Here is a 19,054-nt window from a genome sequence, read left to right as displayed (position 1 = left end):
TGAGCTAGCTTTGCTGTTTATTATTGAAACCGACTGAAAGGAAGAAAACAATTTTTATTTAGGATTGTAATACAACTGTTTCTTTCTTGTAGTTGGTTTTAATAGAAAACTTATTACATTGTCATTTTTTTTAAAAAAAAGTATATATCTGTGTCAATGATTGGAATATTACAATAAAAATTTGAAGTAAATCGGTCAAGAAATTTTCAAGGTTTTTGCTAACAATGCTCCCCACCAATACATTACTATCCCTTCCCCTTCCCCAACCCCTCCAGACTGCTGCTTGCATCCCATGTGATAGTTGCTTTCTGGCCCGAGATGCTGAAATTGGCAGTCATATGCATTGCTTGTGTGTATTCTAATCTACCCCTCCCTCACACCATGTATTGATTGTTACTGTCTTTATGGTTAACTCTTTTAATAAGTTTTGAGAGGAGTAAGATTTGCAATAAACGATTTTACTTATCTTCTTTTCTTGTAGTTGGCTCCAATTCTTCACGTCTAGGTGCTGATTCTTGAAGTTGAAATTTTTGACATAATAGGTTTCCATGGTTCCAATTGACATAATAAGTTTCAAAGTAAGCCTGTTCAGATTTTTTGTTTTCTTCACAATAATTTCTTGTGCCACTTGTGGAGTATGGATGTAGATGTAAATTCTATATCACACTGTCTTTACAAATTTCACATATACAAAGCCGAAATTACATTGTTATTCCAAAATACAGAAACACATCTGATCACATTAAAGACAAGCCCACTACTACCTCACTCTGCAGTACTAACAATATCCCAAAGGGTTCACAAATTGTCTTGCCAAATGAATTACTCATCATCATCATCATCATCATCATTTAAGACTGATTATGCCTTTCAGCGTTCAGTCTGGAGCATAGCCACCTTATAAAATTCCTCCATGATCCCCTATTCAGTGCTAACATTGGTGCATCTTCTGATGTTAAACCTATTACTTCAAAATCATTCTTAACTGAATCCGGGTACCTTCTCCTTGGTCTGCCCCGACTCCTCCTACCCTCTACTGCTGAACCCATGAGTCTCTTGGGTAACCTTGCTTCTCCCATGCGTGTAACATGACCCCACCATCTAAGCCTGTTCATCCTGACTGCTACAACTATAGAGTTCATTCCCAGTTTTTCTTTGATTTCCTCATTGTGGACACCTCCTGCCATTGTTTCCATCTGCTAGTACCTGCAATCATCCTAGCTACTTTCATATCAATAAGCTCAACCTTGTTGATAAGGTAACCTGAATCCACCCAGCTTTCCCTCCCATACAACAAAGTTGGTCGAAAGATTGAACGGTGCACAGATAACTTAGTCTTGGTACTGACTTCCTTCTTGCAGAAGAGAGTAGATCATAGCTGAGTGCTCACTGCATTAGCTTTGCTACACCTCGCTTCCAGTTCTTTCACTATGTTGCCTTCCTGTGAGAATATGCATCCCAAGTACTTGAAACTGTCCACCTTTTCTAACTTTGTTCCTCCTATTTGGCACTCAATCCGTTTATATTTCTTTCCCACTGACATTAATTTCAATTTGGAGATGCTAATCTTCATACCATAGTCCTTACATTTCTGATCTAGCTCTGAAATATTACTTTGCATACTTTCAATCGAATCTGCAATCACAAATAAGTCATCCGCATATGCAAGACTGCTTATTTTGTGTTCACATATATTGATCTCACCCAGCCAGTCTATTGTTTTCAACATATGATCCATAAATAATATGAACAACAGTGGAGACTGGTTGCAGCCTTGTCTTACCCCTGAAATTACTCTGAACCATGAACTCAGTTTACCGTCAACTCTAACTAATGCCTGACTATCCATGTAAAGACCTATAATTGCTTGCAAAAGTCCACCTCCTATTCCATAATCTCATAGAACAGACAATAACTTCCTCCTAGGAACCTGGTCATATGCCTTTTCTAGATCTATAAAGCATAGATACAGTTCCCTGTTCCACTCATAACACTTCTCCATTATTTGCCGTAAACTAAAGATGTGGTCCTGACAACCTCTAAGAGGCCTAAACCCACACTGATTTTTATCCAATTGGTCCTCAACTAATACTCGCACTTTCCTTTCAACAATACCTGAGAAGATTTTACCCACAACACTGATTAAAGAGATACCTCTGTAGTTGTTACAGTCTTTTCTGTTTCCATGTTTAAAGATTGGTGTGATTACTGCTTTTGTCCGGTGTGAAGGAACCTGTCCCGACTCCCAGGCCCTTTCAATTATCCTGTATAGCCATTTAAGACCTGACGTTCCACTGTATTTGATGAGTTCCGACTTAATTTCATGTACCCCAGCTGCTTTATTGCACTGCTATCTATTGACCATTTTCTCCACTTCCTCAAATGTGATCCTATTTCCATAATCATTCCTATCCCATTCTACCTCAAAATCTGATACATTGCTGATCGTATTTTTACCTACATTGAGCAACTCTTCAAAATATTCCCTCCGTCTGCCCAAGGCATCCACAGGATTCACCAGCAGTTTTCCTGACCTGTCCAAAACACTTGTCATTTCCTTCTTACCTCCCTTTCGAAGACTGCTAATTACACTCCAGAATGGTTTTCCAGCAGCTTGACCCATAGTCTCCAATCTGTTTCCAAAGTCTTCCCAAGATTTCTTCTTGGATGCTGCAATTATCTGTTTGGCTTTGTTTCTTTCTTCAACATAACTTTCTCTGTCTACCTGAGTTCTAGTATTTAGCCATTTTTGATACGCCTTCTTTTTCCTTTTACAGGCTGCCTTGACTGTGTCATTCCACCAAGCTGTTTGCTTCATCCTACTTTTACACACTACTGTTCCAAGACATTCTTTAGCCACTTCTAGTACTGTGTCCCTGTACCTTGTCCATTCCTTTTCCAATGACTGTAATAATTAACTAACTGGTACCTTTCTGAGAGTGCTGTTATGTACTTGTGCCTGATTTCCTTATCCTGAAGTTTCTCCACTCTTATCCTCCTACATATGGACCTGACCTCCTGCACTTTTGGTCTCACAATCCCAATGTCACTGCAGATTAAATAATTGTTGCCAGCATCATATTTAAAATATCAGGGAAGCAGGTTGCTAGCCTTACTTGCCCCAAGTCCCATTGAGTTTTACCCATAACGGTTGAGGGACTAACCGGTGGATGTTAAGTCCCACAGTGCTTAGAGCCATTTGAACCATTTGAAACTTACACCTTCAAATCTTCAAAAGAGAAGAGAGAAAAATTCAGTGCCTAAATGTACGACAAGGGAGCTGACTCGAAAAACTCTCAGCAACGGGTACAGACCAGTAGAATATATTCAGTCATGAGTAGGAATATAACACAAAATTAATCATCCACATAAACCAGAGTGCGCAAGGATATGTTGACTCATGAAAGGACAAAATAATGAGAAAATATTAGGGCCTAAGCTTATGGTGTGGGGACTGACCCATGAATCCAAACCACACCAGGTACACACCAGCAAAAAATGTTTCGACATAAGAAAATGAATAAAGTTCATAATCATATCAGTACATTCAATCATATGTAAAAACTAATTATATGAAGCATTTAGCCTCAATCAATAGTTGCACTCTCTCCTTGAGTACATACACACAGTTGCAATGACCAGGGTTACCCAAAACAGAGTTAAGCATGAGTTTGCCCACAACTCAAGTTCCAGGAGAGATACAATATTGCAGTATTCGGGATAAATACAGGTTATCAGTCGTAAATAGCTTTGAATGATGATATAATTGAGAGGCTTGAGAACCAAAATCACCGTATGAAATCACACATGTATACACCTTGTTATACTGTCTATACTAGTCTTCCACACTATTTGCTAATTGCTCATACGAACTAACATACATACATAGAGACCTAGAAGATTAATTTATAATTGATAAAAACATACTTACTGATTTAAAGTTACATAATGTATTGGGAAGTCTATCCCCCTACTTGAAAAAACATACATTTATGTGGATTAATGCTGCCCTTGCCAGTAACAGTTTTTCTAAACAAATGGTTCCATAAATTCTTCATATAGGAAGTTTTCTTGGATAACAATTTACAAATCTCAGTCACAACACTCATGTAGTTGACAGATCCTTGAGAACATTACCCAGCACTTATGATCTCTTGTAAGTTGATTGGACCAACAGGGTACAGCCGTACAGCAGTGTGGGAGTGGATCCACCGAAATCTTTCAGTTTCCTCCATAGATTTCTCATCACCCAGTTCAACGGATAGCTAACTTCCTGTCTAGCATTTATATCAAATCTGAAACGTTGATTTGTTTACTAAATATGCTGTTTGTTGCCTTCCTCACATCACACAGCATATGCTCTGCCTATTTATATTCCAAAAGCAAATATATAGGATTTACATCAGATAGGATTAAAAAATGTTCACATACACTATGTGATCAAAAGTATCCAGACACCCAAAAAAACATACAATTTGTCATATTAGGTGCGTTTTTCTGCCACCTACTGCCAGGTACTCCATATCAGTGACCTCAGTAGTCATTAGACATCGTGAGAGAGCAGAATGGGGTGCTCTGTGGAACTCACTTACTTCGAACATGGTCAGGTGATTGGGTGTCACTTGTCTCATATGTCTGTACATGAGATTTCTACACTCCTGAACATCTGTAGGTACACTGTTTCCAATCTGATAGTGAAGTGGAAATGTAAAGGGACATTTACAGCACAAAAGTGTACAGGCTGACTTCGTCTGTTGACTGACAGCGACCGTCGACAGTTGAAGAGGGTCATAATGTGTAATAGGCAAACATCTATCCAGACAATCATACAGTAATTCCAAACTGCATAAGAATCCACTGCAAGTACTATGACAGTTAGGCATGAGGTGACAAACTTGTATTTCATGGTTGAGCGACTGCTCGTAAGCCACACATCACACTGGTAAGTGCCAAACGACACCTGGAGTGATGAATCACGGTGCACAATGTCGCGATCCAATGTCAGGGTGTTGGTATGGTGAATGCCTGTTGAACATCATCTGCCAGGATGTGTAGTGCTACTAGTAAAATTTGGAGGCAGTGGTGTTATTGTGTGGTCATGTTTTTCATGGAGGGGGCTTGCACACCTTGTTGTTTTGCATGGCACTATCTCAGCACAGGCTTACACTGGTGTTTTAAGCACCTTCTTGCTTCCAAATATTGAAGTGAAATTTGGGGATGGTGATTGCATCTTTCAACACTGATCGAGCATGTGTTCATAATCCATGGACTGTGGTGAAATGGTTACACAACAGTAACATCCCTGTAATGGACTGCCCTGCACAGAGTCCTGACCTGAATCCTATAAAACACCTTTGGGATGTTTTGGAACGCCAGCTTTGTGCCAGGCCTCACAGACCAACATCATTACCTCTCCTCAGTGCAGCACTCCATGAAGAATGGGGTGCCATTCCCCAAGAAACCTTCCAGCACCTAATTGAATCTATGTCTGTGAGAGTGGAAGCTGCCATCAAGGCTAAGGGCTGGCCAACACCATACTGAATTCCAGTATTATTGATGGAGGGCACCATGAACTTGTAAGTCATTTTCAGCCAGGTGTTTGGATACGTATGATCACATAGTGTATGAAACTTTAATAAACAGGGCTAAATGCAATGAAAAAATGAGCTAGTAAGGTGAAAAACACAGACATATTAAGATACTATTCCTAATTTTTACATTACAGGATATGAGAATCCATTATTAGATATTTAATGGCATAGTCCCATTTCAAAATTGTAAAAGGATTTAGTCGTTTAGTATCATGGCATATATGTATCAAATTCTAAAGCAAAAATCTATTACAAAACATAATTATATAGTCGTATGAATCTGCAAATGTAGTGTATCATAAATTTAAATTCAGTCAATAGATAAGACAGAACTTTATAAATTACGTCATCTTACCTACTACATTCCTGACAAACAAAACAGAATGCATGAATGCATGAATCTGAAAACATAGTGTATATTTTCTTCCAGATTAGGGATCATTATGCATCCATGTTCAAAGGTCTTATCTTCTACATTAAAAGTTAACAGTACTTGACATTTTACATACTTGCTTTGCTTACCAGTAGTTCCTCTTATCTTTGCATATGCAGTGGGCATTTCTACAAAATTCTTACTATACATTGTCTCTAAATTGTTCAGATAGGCCACAAATAGGGCTTCCTGTATCAATCAAACAGTTTCCTTCCCATTGATTAATCTTAATCTAAGGACACCCAAAATCTGAATCATCTTCTCTTTTATCAGACACTTCATGTAAAAGATTACTTTCAGCTTTGTCAAATGCTACATCCATACTGTCTTTACAGGGCTTTATCAACTTCACTGGTATCATAACATTGCTTTGGTTACTTAGATTGTCAGGTAAAGACTGAACACAATGAACGGATTCCATGACACAGCTAACTGTTATAACGTCAAGTTGAACACATATATTTCAAAACAACACAATACATATAAGTCACTGAGCAAGTTGACAAAGCAAGACATGTGAACACTGTAACATTCGAATGAGCACTGAGTCCAAATCTAGCGCCCGCTGGCTGGCTGGCCGGCCGCTTAGGTGGCGCAGCTGCTGCATGGCTGCCGGGTGAGTCACAACACTTTTCTCACCTTTGAAATTTTTTCACTGGTCTTGATGGAGGTGGCCTTTAGATTGCTGACGGCCATAGGCATTGTGTGACTGGACGTAAAGTCTCGAGGAGGAGGCTTCCCGTACGGACGGAAGTGTCCCTGATGATAACGGGTCGAGATGACAGGAGACGTAGGGGTCGAATCTGCTAGGGCCCCATGCGCCAATCTGCCCGTTGCGGCAAGTCCAGTTGATATAACAGAAGACATGGGCGATGTGTCGGCGTCTGTAGGAGAAGGAGGCAAGTAGATTGGCTCTGACAGATGATGGTCATCCGGTTCCTGCATGGGCACGTCTCCTGGTGGCGTCCATTCTTGTACTGTCACCGAGATGACGGTGAGAGGGCTGTGTTGTGAGTAATGAGAGATGCCAAGATCCCGAGCGTCCAGTAGAGCTGAAGGTGGTGTAGCGGCATTCGAAACAAGTGTTGCCGGCACACAAGGCCGAAGCTGGTCCGAATGATGCACTGCAACACCCGTGTCCGTCTGGGTTTCATACAGGCGTCGGCCACGGTGTCGTAAGATGTGGCCTGGACTCCATTTTGGCTGCCTGCCATATCCCCATACCCAGACAAGGTCGTCGGCGGTGAACCGGCCAAGCGAAGGCACCCGCGGCCTTGAGGTGTAAGGCCGCAGAAGATGAAGTAGCGCGCGGGGCTGTCGGCCATGTAAGAGCTCAGCCGGGCTGTGGTCACCCATGGGGGTGAAACAGTAAGAAGCCAGAAACTGGAGAAGCGCATCATCAGCAGCAGAAGAAGTCAGGAGTTTCCGCATCTGAACCTTAAATGTGTGGACCAGTCGTTCAGCCACACTGTTTGATTGTGGATGGAGCGGAGGGGCCGTGACATGCATAACGCCGTGATGAGCACAAAAATCCGCAAATTCGGAAGAGGCAAATTGCGGACCATTATCAGTAACAAGAGTAGAGGGAAGGCCTTCCAAAGAACAAATGTGGGCGAGAGCACTTGTGGTTGCCGTGGTGGTAGGTCACGTGCAACGGACAATGAAAGAAAAGTCAGAGTAGGCGTCAATTACGAGGAGCCAATAAGTACCTAAAAAAAGGTCCCACAAAGTCAGCATGAATGCGCTCCCAGGGCATCTCAGGTGAAGGCCACGGTGACAAAGATGACTTTGGGGCGACGGCCTGTGACGCACAAGGGCCGCAGGCAGCGACCATTTGTGCTATTTCAGAGTCAATGCCAGGCCAGTACACATAACAACGCGCCAGAGACACACCCCAGTGCTCTTGGTGAAGGAGGTGCAAGACTGAAGCACGCAAAGGCGCAGGTACCACAACACGCAGTGAAGCATTGTTGGTGGAAAGGAGGATAACATCATCCCTAGCCGTGAGGCGGTAGCGCAAAGCGTAGTAGTTCCGCAACGGGTCAGAAGTCTTAGCGGATAGACGATCTGGTGAACCCTTCTGAATACAGCGTAAAATCCGAGAGAGGGTAGGTTCAGAACCCGTAGCTGCCGCCAGCTGGTCCTCTGTGATGGGGAATCTGTCCACAACCCGCTGCTCGGCAACATCCAGATGGAAACACAAAAGTTCGTCCTTATCGAATGCCGGATCAGGACCCATGGGAAGGCGAGACAGTGCATCAGCATTCGCATGTTGAGCCGTCGGCGGGAAATGAATCTCATAATTGAAATGAGACAAGTAAAGAGGCGGTTATGCAGCCTTGTCAGGAAGTGACGATGATGGATGAAACAAGGAAACGAGCGGCTTGTGATCCGTGACAAGATGAAATTTGGATCCATAGAGAAAAACACCAAACTTATGAAGAGCATAAATAATGGCCAAAGCTTCTTTTTCAATTTGAGAATACTTTTGTTGGGCGTCCGTGAGCGTTTTGGATGCATAAGCAATGGGTTGTTCAGAGCCGTCTGAGAAACGGTGCGCAAGGACTGCACCGACTCCGTGGCAAGAACAAGATGTTGGCCAGGTCGATAAGTAGCCAGGCACGGGGCTTGTTTCAGCATAGTCTTCAATTTCTGGAAAGCCGCATCACATAACGCGGACCAGGGAAAAGGCACGTTTTTATGCAACAGGCGATGCAATGGCTGAGCCACCGAAGCAGCAGACGGTAAGAACTTGTGATAGTATGCTATTTTCCCCAAGAAGGCCTGCAGTTACTTAACAGATGTAGGGTGAGGAAGGGCATCGATCCCAGCAACAGTTTGCTGAAGAGGACGAATACCATCCCGAGAGAGTTGGAACCCCAAGTACGTGATAGATGCCTGAAGAAATTGTGATTTCTGAAGATTACAGTTAAAACCGGCAATCTGTAAGACATGAAAAAGTGTGTGGAGGTTCTGAAGATGTTCTTCAGTGGTGGAGCCCGTGACAACAATGTCGTCCATGTAATTTATACACCCAGGGACAGAATCGCTGAAAGAGAACAGAGGCGCTGGCAACCCCGAATGGCAATCGTTGGTATTGATAGAGGCCGAAAGGTGTGTTAAGGGCCAGAAACTGCCGGGAAGCAGCGTCGAGAGGAAGTTGATGATAAACTTCTGACAGGTCAATTTTAGAAAAATACTGGCCTCCCGCAAGTTTAGTGAACAATTCTTCAGGTAGGGGCATAGGGTAAGTGTCGATGAGGCATTGCGCATTTACAGTGTCTTTAAAATCGCCACAGAGACGAATGTCACCATTTGGATTAACAACGACAACGACAGGAGAGGACCACTCACTGGAAGTGACAGGAAGCAAGACCCCTGAAGTGGTGAGATGATCCAGCTCCTGTTTTACCCTATCACGAAGGGCCACAGGAATGGACCGAGCCCGAAAAAACTTAGGCCGAGCAGTGGGTTTGAGCGTGATATGAGCTTCAAAGTTGTTTGCACGGCCTAACCCAGGAGAAAAAAGGGACGAAAATGTCGTCGACAAGGAATCCAATTGAGCATAAGGAATAGCATCAGAGACGATATTGACAGAGTCGTTTATGGAGAACCCAAAACCGCGAAAGGCATCGAAACCAAAAAGATTCTCTGTGTTACTCTGGTCGACCACAAATATGGGAACAGTGCGAACGATGGATTTGTAAGATACCCCAGCATTAAATTGGCCCGAGAGAGAAATGTTCTGTTTCTTGTACGTCCGTAATTGCTGAGTGACAGGTGATAGGAGTGGAGAACCCAACTGAAGATACGTCTGAGAGTTTATTATAGTGGCAGCAGAACCGGTATCCACCTGCATGCGAAGATCCCAACCAAGGATTTGGACAGAGAGGAATAACTTCCCTGAAAGGGAAGAAGTGCAATTGACAGACAACACAGAATCAGAAACAGCGTCATGTTCATGAATATCATGTATGCGGTCGGATTTGCAAACGGAAGACACATGACGTTTCTTTTTTGCAATTGTGACACACAGCCCAATGTTGGGGACAATCCTCGCGTGAATGTTTCGTAAAACACCGCGGACATGAACGAAGTTGCCGGGGGTTTTGCTGCAATTTGTTTACGGTTAGGCCGAGGCTGCGCATGGGAGCGCACTGCGGCCACGTCGGCCGGCGGGGACGCACCGCACGCGTCGTCAACAGCGCACAGAGGTTTTAGTTCCCCGACGTCACCCCACGCCTCTATTTGCGCCCCAGCGGTGCGAGAAATTTCAAAAGACTGCGCGATGGATAGGACTTCATCTAGAGTCGGATTTGCCAACTGAAGGGCACGTTGCCCAACTTCTTTGTCGGGCGCCGACCGGATAATAGCATCCCGTACCATGGAATCGGCATAGGATTCTTTGTCAACTTCAGTAACAAATTGACACTTTCGACTGAGGCCGTGAAGTTCAGCAGCCCAAGGATTGATGCGGTTGTTTTTGACAATGATAAAAGGCAACGCGAGAGGCTACCACATACGTTTGCTTTTGAAAACAGATGGACAGATGTGAGCACATTTCAGCAAAGGACAAAGACGCAGGATCTTTCAAAGGAGCCAATTGCGACAACAACCGATACATTTGAGGTGAAATCCAGGTAAGGAACAGAGACTTACATGTTTGTTCGTCCGTGACATGAAATTCCAAGAATTGCTGTCGAAGACGTTTTTCGTAATCAGACCAGCCTTCCGCCGTCTCGTCGTAAGGAGGAAAAGGAGGCATAGCCAACGACAAGAAACGCCCCGCATTTGACGCCGCGACGAAATCGCGAATCGCCGATGTGAGAAGCGTTTGCTATTCAATGAGACCTTGCAATAGTTGCTCGACAGTAGCCATGGGAACCTGTGGGTCAACGATGAAAAGGAAAAAGCCCATCCTCGTCGCCAATTGTTATAACGTCAAGTTGAAAACATATATTTCAAAACGATACAACACATATAAGTAACTGAGCAAGTTGACAAAGCAAAACATGTGAACACTGTAACATTCGAATGAGCACTGTGTCCAAGTCTAGCGGCCGCTGGCTGGGTGGCCGGCCGCTTAGGTGGCGCAGCTGCTGCATCGCTGGCAGACAGCGCCGCATGTAGAGGACACGCGTAATTGCACGGCGGCACTTTGAATGATCGGCGAGTCACGACACTAACATCACTTGATGCAGAGGGAACACGAAATATATTACTATCAAAATTACACTTCCTGCTTAGATCTTCTTTCACTTCATTCCACCAATTTGGATACCAAGTTTGACTAACCACAGCAAACTCATTCCAGAATACACATTTATCTATGTTATCAATCTGGTTCCAAACAAACTTCAAACAGTTTTCACCTTTATTCTCTAGGGTCGCAGATAACTCACCTCTACTGTTTGGATCATTACTCTGCATGACATTAGTGAAAAACTGTTTTGACTGAACTAGTATTCCACAACTCTCACTTACAATATCACATACATCACTTACCTTAACTTTCTTCATAATTTTCATAATAACTCTGAAACTTCATTATTCTTAAACTCCACAAATACCTGGTACTCATCATCAACATATTCCTCTAAAGTTACTTCAACAGCGACAGCAACATCACTAACAATATAAGCCTCATCTCCATCCAAAACTTTTGATCAAAACATAAATGAGAATTTGATATTCTTTCTGTTCAATTTAAGATACATGTGCCATGTCATTAACACTGTTATTATTGTCCAACTGCAAGTGTAACTTGTTCTGTTTCCTCACCCAAAACTGGGGACCTTCATTGAGGTGAAGTGCCATTTCCCGAGTAGTTTCTCCTATGATTGTTTCTGCTATTAAAATGACCATGGTTATTCCCATAATTACTATCCTGCTGTTGTTCAAAATTTTTCTCTCTATTAACACTTTGATTCTGATAGAAGTTACCATTATCTCTGTTTCTGTAATTATTCCTATTGTGATTTCTATCATTCCGATTATTATGATACATACTTCTTTCTACTGCCCTATCCAGACTGTCAACATATCGTAAAAATTGTTCAAGACAATAGTCAGTTCTGTGTACTAAATCGCACTGCAGCCTTTCTGGTAATCTCCTTTTAAGTGCATCAATTGAGATCATTTTGTCAAATGGTTTGGTTTGTCAAGGTGTGTTAATTTTTCAAGTTGATTCTAACAAAACTCTTTCAAAGTACTGGTACCATACCTATTCCTGTAATTAAGGAGCATTCAAAAATTCACTTTTAATTCTCCCCTTTTCAGCTTCTGACCAAAATTTATTTCAAAAACTTTTCTCAAAAGTTTGTTATGTTTATCACTGACTTAACCTTAAATTTACCCATGATAGAGCCTTGCCTTCAAAACATCTTTTAACAAATTTAATTTTTTGATTGTCATTCATGCCTAACACGAAACTATCTCTACAGTTGTGCAGAAAATCCATTGGGTGTAAATTGTCTGATGGAAAACTTTTGATTGAAGTGTTTGACCATTTGACCATGCGCAATACCATTGTTTGCACTTAGTCTTTGGTTTACATGTGTTTCCTGGTTGTAATTGTAAAGTCCTCTTTCATTCGGTTTGGTTCGTCGTTGTTGAAGGAACATCGTCTCTGGTGATACTATTCACTTTGTTGGGCAGCCCTTGGTCTTCTTTCTTCATGTGATCGGAAATCCATTCATACATAAACTGCAAATGACACCAATCACTCTCCATTCTTCTGCACCAGACAAAACTTTATTATTTGTCAATTGCTCCCAGATGGTGCCACCACTCGTAATCCACCCCTCCCTCACATCATTTTTTGATTGTCACTGTCTTTATGGTTAACTCTTTTAATAAGCTTTGAGAGGAGTAAGATGTACAATAAACTTTTTACTTATCTTCTTTTCTCGTAGTTGGCTCCAGTTCTTCATGTCTAGGGGCTGATTCTTGAAGCTGAAATTTTTGGCTTTACAAGTTCTTATGGTTCCAATTGACAAGTTTTGAAGTAAGCCTTTTCAGATTTTTTGTTAGAGGAGGGTGTCCCTTTACAGAATGAATGGTGTGTGTTCCTCTTTCGCTGATGAAGACTGTGGCTGAAAGCATTATGTAAGTGTCTTTTAATTATGCCTGACTGCAACTTAATGTGTCTTCTTTACAGTAAGTAGCAACCTATCTTTTCTTTCAGTGTTGATATTCCTACCTTGTGTTTCCATTGTTTGATAGTTTATAGTGCACCATCCATGGATGTACAAGACCTAATTGCTTTAGCAACGGTGGATGCAGGTGTGTTGTGTCCAGTCTACCAAAGTATGATGCAGTGAGTGGCACAGTGTTTGCAAATGCAAGGTGGTCAGTTTGAATGTCTTCTCTAAAGTGAAAATTGCTCATACATGTATGTACTGGCTCTGTGAAGATAAACCTGGATGTGAAATGTACAGAATGGGTTTATTTTATGGATAATAATGTGTTATCTAATGTAGCCTCCCTATCACATTTTTTGTACCTCACTGGATACAGAGGATATTACCATATCCACTTATTTTCTGTTATTTTAATTTGTGGTGTAAGAAGTTCTTGTTATGACTTAATGTTTGAACATAGGTAACAGTAACAGAAAGAAAGATGCAAGTTACCATACAGTGGAGGTGTAAACTGAATACAATTTGATATTTTAACTGAAAAAAAATGTTCGGTGCAGATGTGACTGGCACAGTGGCAAGTCTGAGTATCCATTGCCTCCTCTCATTGATCTAATGAGATAGCTCTGGAACAGAACAGAGTTTATGTTACCATGTTACCTGTTCTTGCAATGCAATTACAGCATTGCCAGAGTTTTTTTTATACATGTGTTTCTATTATACCAGCTACAGAACTAGGTTTTGCTAGACATGATTTTGTCTTGAACTGATATGAGGAACCGCATGCCAACCATCAGGGGTACAATTTTTTTTCACCCTGTATATTACAAAAATATGTCCATCCAAATGTTTATGTAAAAATTTGAAGTAAATCGATTAACAACTTCTTGAGATTTTTGGTCATAACATTAAACAAACTTCTTACCCTTATACTGTACTAGTGAACCAAACAATGCTTTTTAATTGCTAAACATGTATGGGAATTGCATACACATCCTAATCTCCTTTTCCTCCTCCTCACTGTCCATCTCCTCCTTCCCTCTCTTTGTCCATCTCTCTCTGTCTAACGCTTCTTACCCTCTCCCTCTCTCCCTGTCCATCTCCTCTGTCCCTCTCTTTGTCCATCTCTCTCTGTCTAACGCTTCTTACCCTCTCCCTCTCTCCCTGTCCATCTCCTCCGTCCCTCTCTTTGTCCATCTCTCTCTGTCTAACACTTCTTACCCTCTCCCTCTCTCCCTGTCCATCTCCTCCTTCTTTTTCTCTCTACATCTCCTCCTGTACCCTCTCTCCATCTATCTCATACTTCCTGCTCTCTATACAAATTCTCCCCTTTGCAAGCTTTGGAACAACTGATTGAAAGTAATGTGCTCCTAAAATAGCTTGAACCCCCTGAACCAATTTACGAGCTTAGCATGATGTCATAGGAGCAATGATATATGTGGCATGGTCTGTTACTGAAAAATCATCCATAAAATGCTTGAAAATTGCTTAAGGCCGAAATTGTACAATCGTATAGGAAACAAAGAGAATGGCAGCTGAAGGCTTCAAGAAAACATTCAAAAAATTCATCGCAGCTGTTGACCCTATCACACTGAAAATTATAGAATCTCAGATATATTTAAAATAATGATCTTTTAAACAAGGATAACTAAAAAAAAAAAAAACGACGTCTCATAAATAGCTTTAACAATTCCCAAGAAAATTTAGAATAATGGCATTTGAAGTAAGATGTTTGGTTTACATATATAGCAACCATTAACACAATCAACATCTTAAACTACTAGCAACTCCCTGAATTTGTGCCAAAACTTAAGGGTAACAAATACTGACATTAAGAAAATGTCTGGTTCAATTTATAACCTCAAGAATACCAACACAAATAAGGCCAGTGATCACTTCATTTTGGAACCAATCATTTCTTAAGACATGCAACTGGCTAAAATCATAAACCAACTTCAGTAACTGGCCAGTAATAATTTACAGAGCTTAAAATGGGATTAATGAATTTTGTGAACTCACATAGAATGTAAGAAAATACTTCTAGCTGCGTACTTAAACACAGTTCAGTTGCCGATAGCAAGCAAATTAAGCAAGGCACTTTAACAGAAATCTTTAAAAACAAAAACTTTAATTGAACTGTTATGTACATAACTTAGTCCATAATCCCAAACCAAGGCACCAACAAACTCCTTTGTCACAGCAGTATTGCAAATACAGTTACAGCACTGGTCAGTTTCCTTCCTCCATCAACTCATTGGCGCAGACCATTTGGACTGCCATAAACCATTTGAACTGCAACAACTTGGAGGGAAAGGTGACCAGTTAAAGGAGCCAAGGAGTAGTGAATTAAAACAGACTAAGTTTATAACATTATTAAGGGGCAATAGTTTGGCCACACTGAAGGCTTATATTGGTTAAAGGGACACGTGGCATATGGGTATTGACACAAGGTTAATCTGTTATCTGACAAGAATGAAAGCTGAGTGTACCTAGATACTGCCAATCTGCATTAATAAGGTTCAATGTATGTACACTCATGTTCAGAAAAAAAACCAGAACACAATGAATGACTACAGAGAGGACATTCACATTCACAGGACATGTACATTAGCATGTTCTGCAGAAATGATTAGCATTTGAAGCATGTCAGTCTGAAGGTTCGAGGTCAACATTAATATCACAGAACAATGCCACTTATCAGTAAAATGTGCCTGTGACTGCTGTTGTTGCTATAAACTGAAGGTAATGGATCAGCGTGACTTGAGCAGATGTACAGGATGCCTTGCAAATGTATGCGTGAACATTACCTTCAAACCAGTTAGTTTGAAAGAGGGAGCATTGTTGGCATGAGACATTGTGATGCATCCATCCAGGAAATTGCTGCTTGTGTGGGATGAAGTGTTTTGGCAGTGCAACAGTTGTGTGCTGAATGGTTTGTGGATGGCTGTAGAATGCAATGAGGTGGGTCAGGTTGCACCGCTCAGACCACCTCCTGAGAAGATTGACATCTTATTCAAATGGCACTGCAGGACAGATGTCCTGTGTCGCAACAGTGGAACAATTTAACATATCATACACCATGAGGGTTGACAGTCTGTCACCATTTATTATGACATGGGTTACGTACATGTTGTCCACTTCTCTGCCTACCCTTGACGAATGTGCAGAAACATGATAGATGGAAATTATACACAAAATGACATCACTGTGCCCAGGAATGGCATCACATAGTATTTTTGGACAAATCCATGTTCTGTTTGTTTAAAAATGATCCCCGCATTTTGGTTTGCCACAGACAAGGGTAGGAGCATCACAGTGACTGTGTTCGCACAAGACATACAGCACCAACTCAAGGCCTTATGGTGTGAGGTGCTATTGGGTCCAACAACAAACCATATTTGGTGTTTGTCCAGAGCACTGTGATCAGAGTGACCTATGTGTATGACATCCTGCGACCCGTAGCCACACCTTTCAGTGTAGGACCACAGATGCCATTTTTCAGGAAGAAAGTGTATGGTCACATGTTGCTGCATGAACACATGCCTTCTTGGTGTCACAGGATGTCAGCCTCTTGCCTTGGCTCAACAAATCACCAAACTTGTTGCCAATTGAAAATGTGTGGGATATGGTGAAATGAAAGGTGCACGCTGTGACCCAATGCCAACTGCTACAGATGAATTGTGGAACCAGATGAACACAGCCTGGACTGCTATATCACAGGATGCCATTCACATCTTATATGCATCAAAGCTGTCATGCATGAATAAGTTATCTGGGTCCATGGTGGACCCTGTGTCTACTAGGCAACAGGACAAGTACTGAACAGATGTGACTGAAATCCTAATCACTTCTGCAGAACACACTAATTTATATGTCAGGGTTTTCTGTTTCTTCTGTATGTGAGTGTAATTACAGCAAGTAAGACATATTAAGGGAGCATTTACAGTTAGCTCATGTAATTCAGCTGACCAAGTTTTACCACAAAGTCACATGCAAGCTTATGCTTGAGGCTACTACACCTGTGACGCTTTTAACCAGCATACATAGTTCCGGGCATTAAGCTCACTTAAAGAGAAACATTCACAATCAGCTTGTGATCCAACTTGCCATTTCATGAACATTCATTACACTCAGATTTGTCTGAAGTGAAGCAAGGTTCATCATTGTCAGTCACCTGAATTGGTCCTATCAGGCAGTATACACAGTGGTATAAATAGACACGAGGCAACCACTTCACAGTTCTATGGATCACCTCAGTAAAAGACCATCGTAGCCAACCAAGGCAGCAGCAGCCGCCTGATTACCAGGCAGTCTCTACTACGTGTCCAGGCCCATTGCACTTCTCCAAACTCCTTCTCACAACTGCCTTCCGCACACATCTCTCCGTTCGTGCTGCAACTCCTATATCTCACAGCTAGTCACTCTACTCAACCTCTAAAAATTCTTGCAAAGATCTTCTCACTGAATGAAAGTGTCCCCTTGCATCCAGTGCCATGGAGCAACCTCCCCCACCAAAAGCACAACACACCCATGACTGGGGAGAAGAGACTTAGCTCCAGGCTTCATCAGGAAATCATGTACCCTGGACATCTTTCCAGTACCGATATTGCACAACAATAGGGTAACTAGGATAAGGAGCTAATTTGTCAGAAATAGGAGCCAGCATGAAATTATGGACAAAGACTCTATCCCCCAGCTTAGCTTTAAACTCCCAAAGTCATTGACTGTAGTGGCATGGCTGCCTCTAATGAGCAGCACTAATGTTTTGGCATGCCTTCTTCCAGTTCTTCTGAATCAGGCCAGATGTCACCTTTTCAGGAAGCAAGTCATTAACAGTTGGCTAAAGGTGAGTTAAGATGGTGACCAAACATTAAGGCAGCAGGTGTGTTCTTAAAGGCCTTGTAACAGGAAGAATTAAATGCCAAGTTCAACCATGGGATGGAGCAGTTCCACTGGTGGTGTGATCAGGAATGAAATATGATAACTGCAGCCTTAAAGTTTTGGTTAACCCTTTCAGTGAAGGACAACTGCAGATAGTTGTGGATAGTACGATATTGCGATGGTATGGGTTATCTTGATATGAAAACGGAATTTATTGAGCTGCCAAGAGAGAAAGGCAGAAGTATTGCCACTAATGAGGATTTAAGGAGGCCTAAATACAGCAAAAATACCTGACAGTTGGTGAGTGTTTAACTCAGCAGTGACACCACTCCTGGTTATCAACCAAACGAACCAGGAGAGTGCATCAGTGGCAGCCAAGATGTAGTGGTACCCATGATGAGAGTGCAGCAAGGGACTGACATAGTCAACAGAAAGTCTATCCATTAGGAAATCATCCCTAGATGATTGCAAAAGCCCACTGCAGGTACTGAAATTGGGCTTAGTTGCTTTACATTTGTGACACGCCCACACCAAATGTATAATACTCTTGTACAAGGTGGGCCAGGTGAAAAATTATCTTTGCTTAATTAGGGTACGCCAAATCCCAAGGTGCCCCCAAATTTTTTTCCCCCTTTTTCTCTGAAGGAAGAGTGTCTTGGTTGCTCTTTTCACTCTTTTGGGTATGGTTATTCTGTTTTGCATCTTTATTATTCTTATTGATGCTTTGTTGGTCTTTAGGGTATTTGTTTGTGTGTCTCCGCGACTTTGAGGTATGGGTGGACTTACATTCTCTTAACTGGGAATACGAGGTGCGACAATAAAGTAATGAGACTGATGTGAAAAAAAAGTTGCTTACCGTTTTAGTTAAGTATAGTGTTGTCCCTTTCAAAGAAGTTCCCTTCTGATTGCACACACTTTATCTAGCGCTTCTGCCATTGATGGTAACATTTCTGGAATTCATTTTATGTAATATCCTCCAAGACCCTCGTCACAGCTTTTTGGACATCTTG

General features: G+C 41.8%; 1 protein-coding gene across 4 annotated transcripts in view; it reads left to right on the top strand.

Annotated features, from left to right (window-relative positions):
- LOC126277513 (ankyrin repeat and SOCS box protein 1-like) overlaps positions 1 to 19,054 on the top strand; it is a 145,603-nt gene that overhangs the window by 97,510 nt on the left and 29,039 nt on the right. Inside the window, exon 3 of one of the 4 annotated variants that reach the window (XM_049977369.1) lies at positions 13,249 to 13,380. The exons of the other annotated variants lie outside the window; for them this stretch is intronic. Coding sequence (XP_049833326.1) covers positions 13,249 to 13,284 — 36 coding nt within the window. The 3' untranslated portion in view covers positions 13,285 to 13,380. Of the gene's footprint in view, positions 1 to 13,248; positions 13,381 to 19,054 lie in introns of those variants that run through there. 4 annotated transcript variants of the gene reach the window in all.

The sequence above is a fragment of the Schistocerca gregaria genome, chromosome 1 (genome assembly GCF_023897955.1).
Source record: "Schistocerca gregaria isolate iqSchGreg1 chromosome 1, iqSchGreg1.2, whole genome shotgun sequence".
Classification (NCBI taxonomy): domain Eukaryota; kingdom Metazoa; phylum Arthropoda; class Insecta; order Orthoptera; family Acrididae; genus Schistocerca; species Schistocerca gregaria.
The sequence above is the reverse complement of the archived record's forward strand: the minus strand, read 5'-3'. Positions and strand labels throughout refer to the sequence as shown.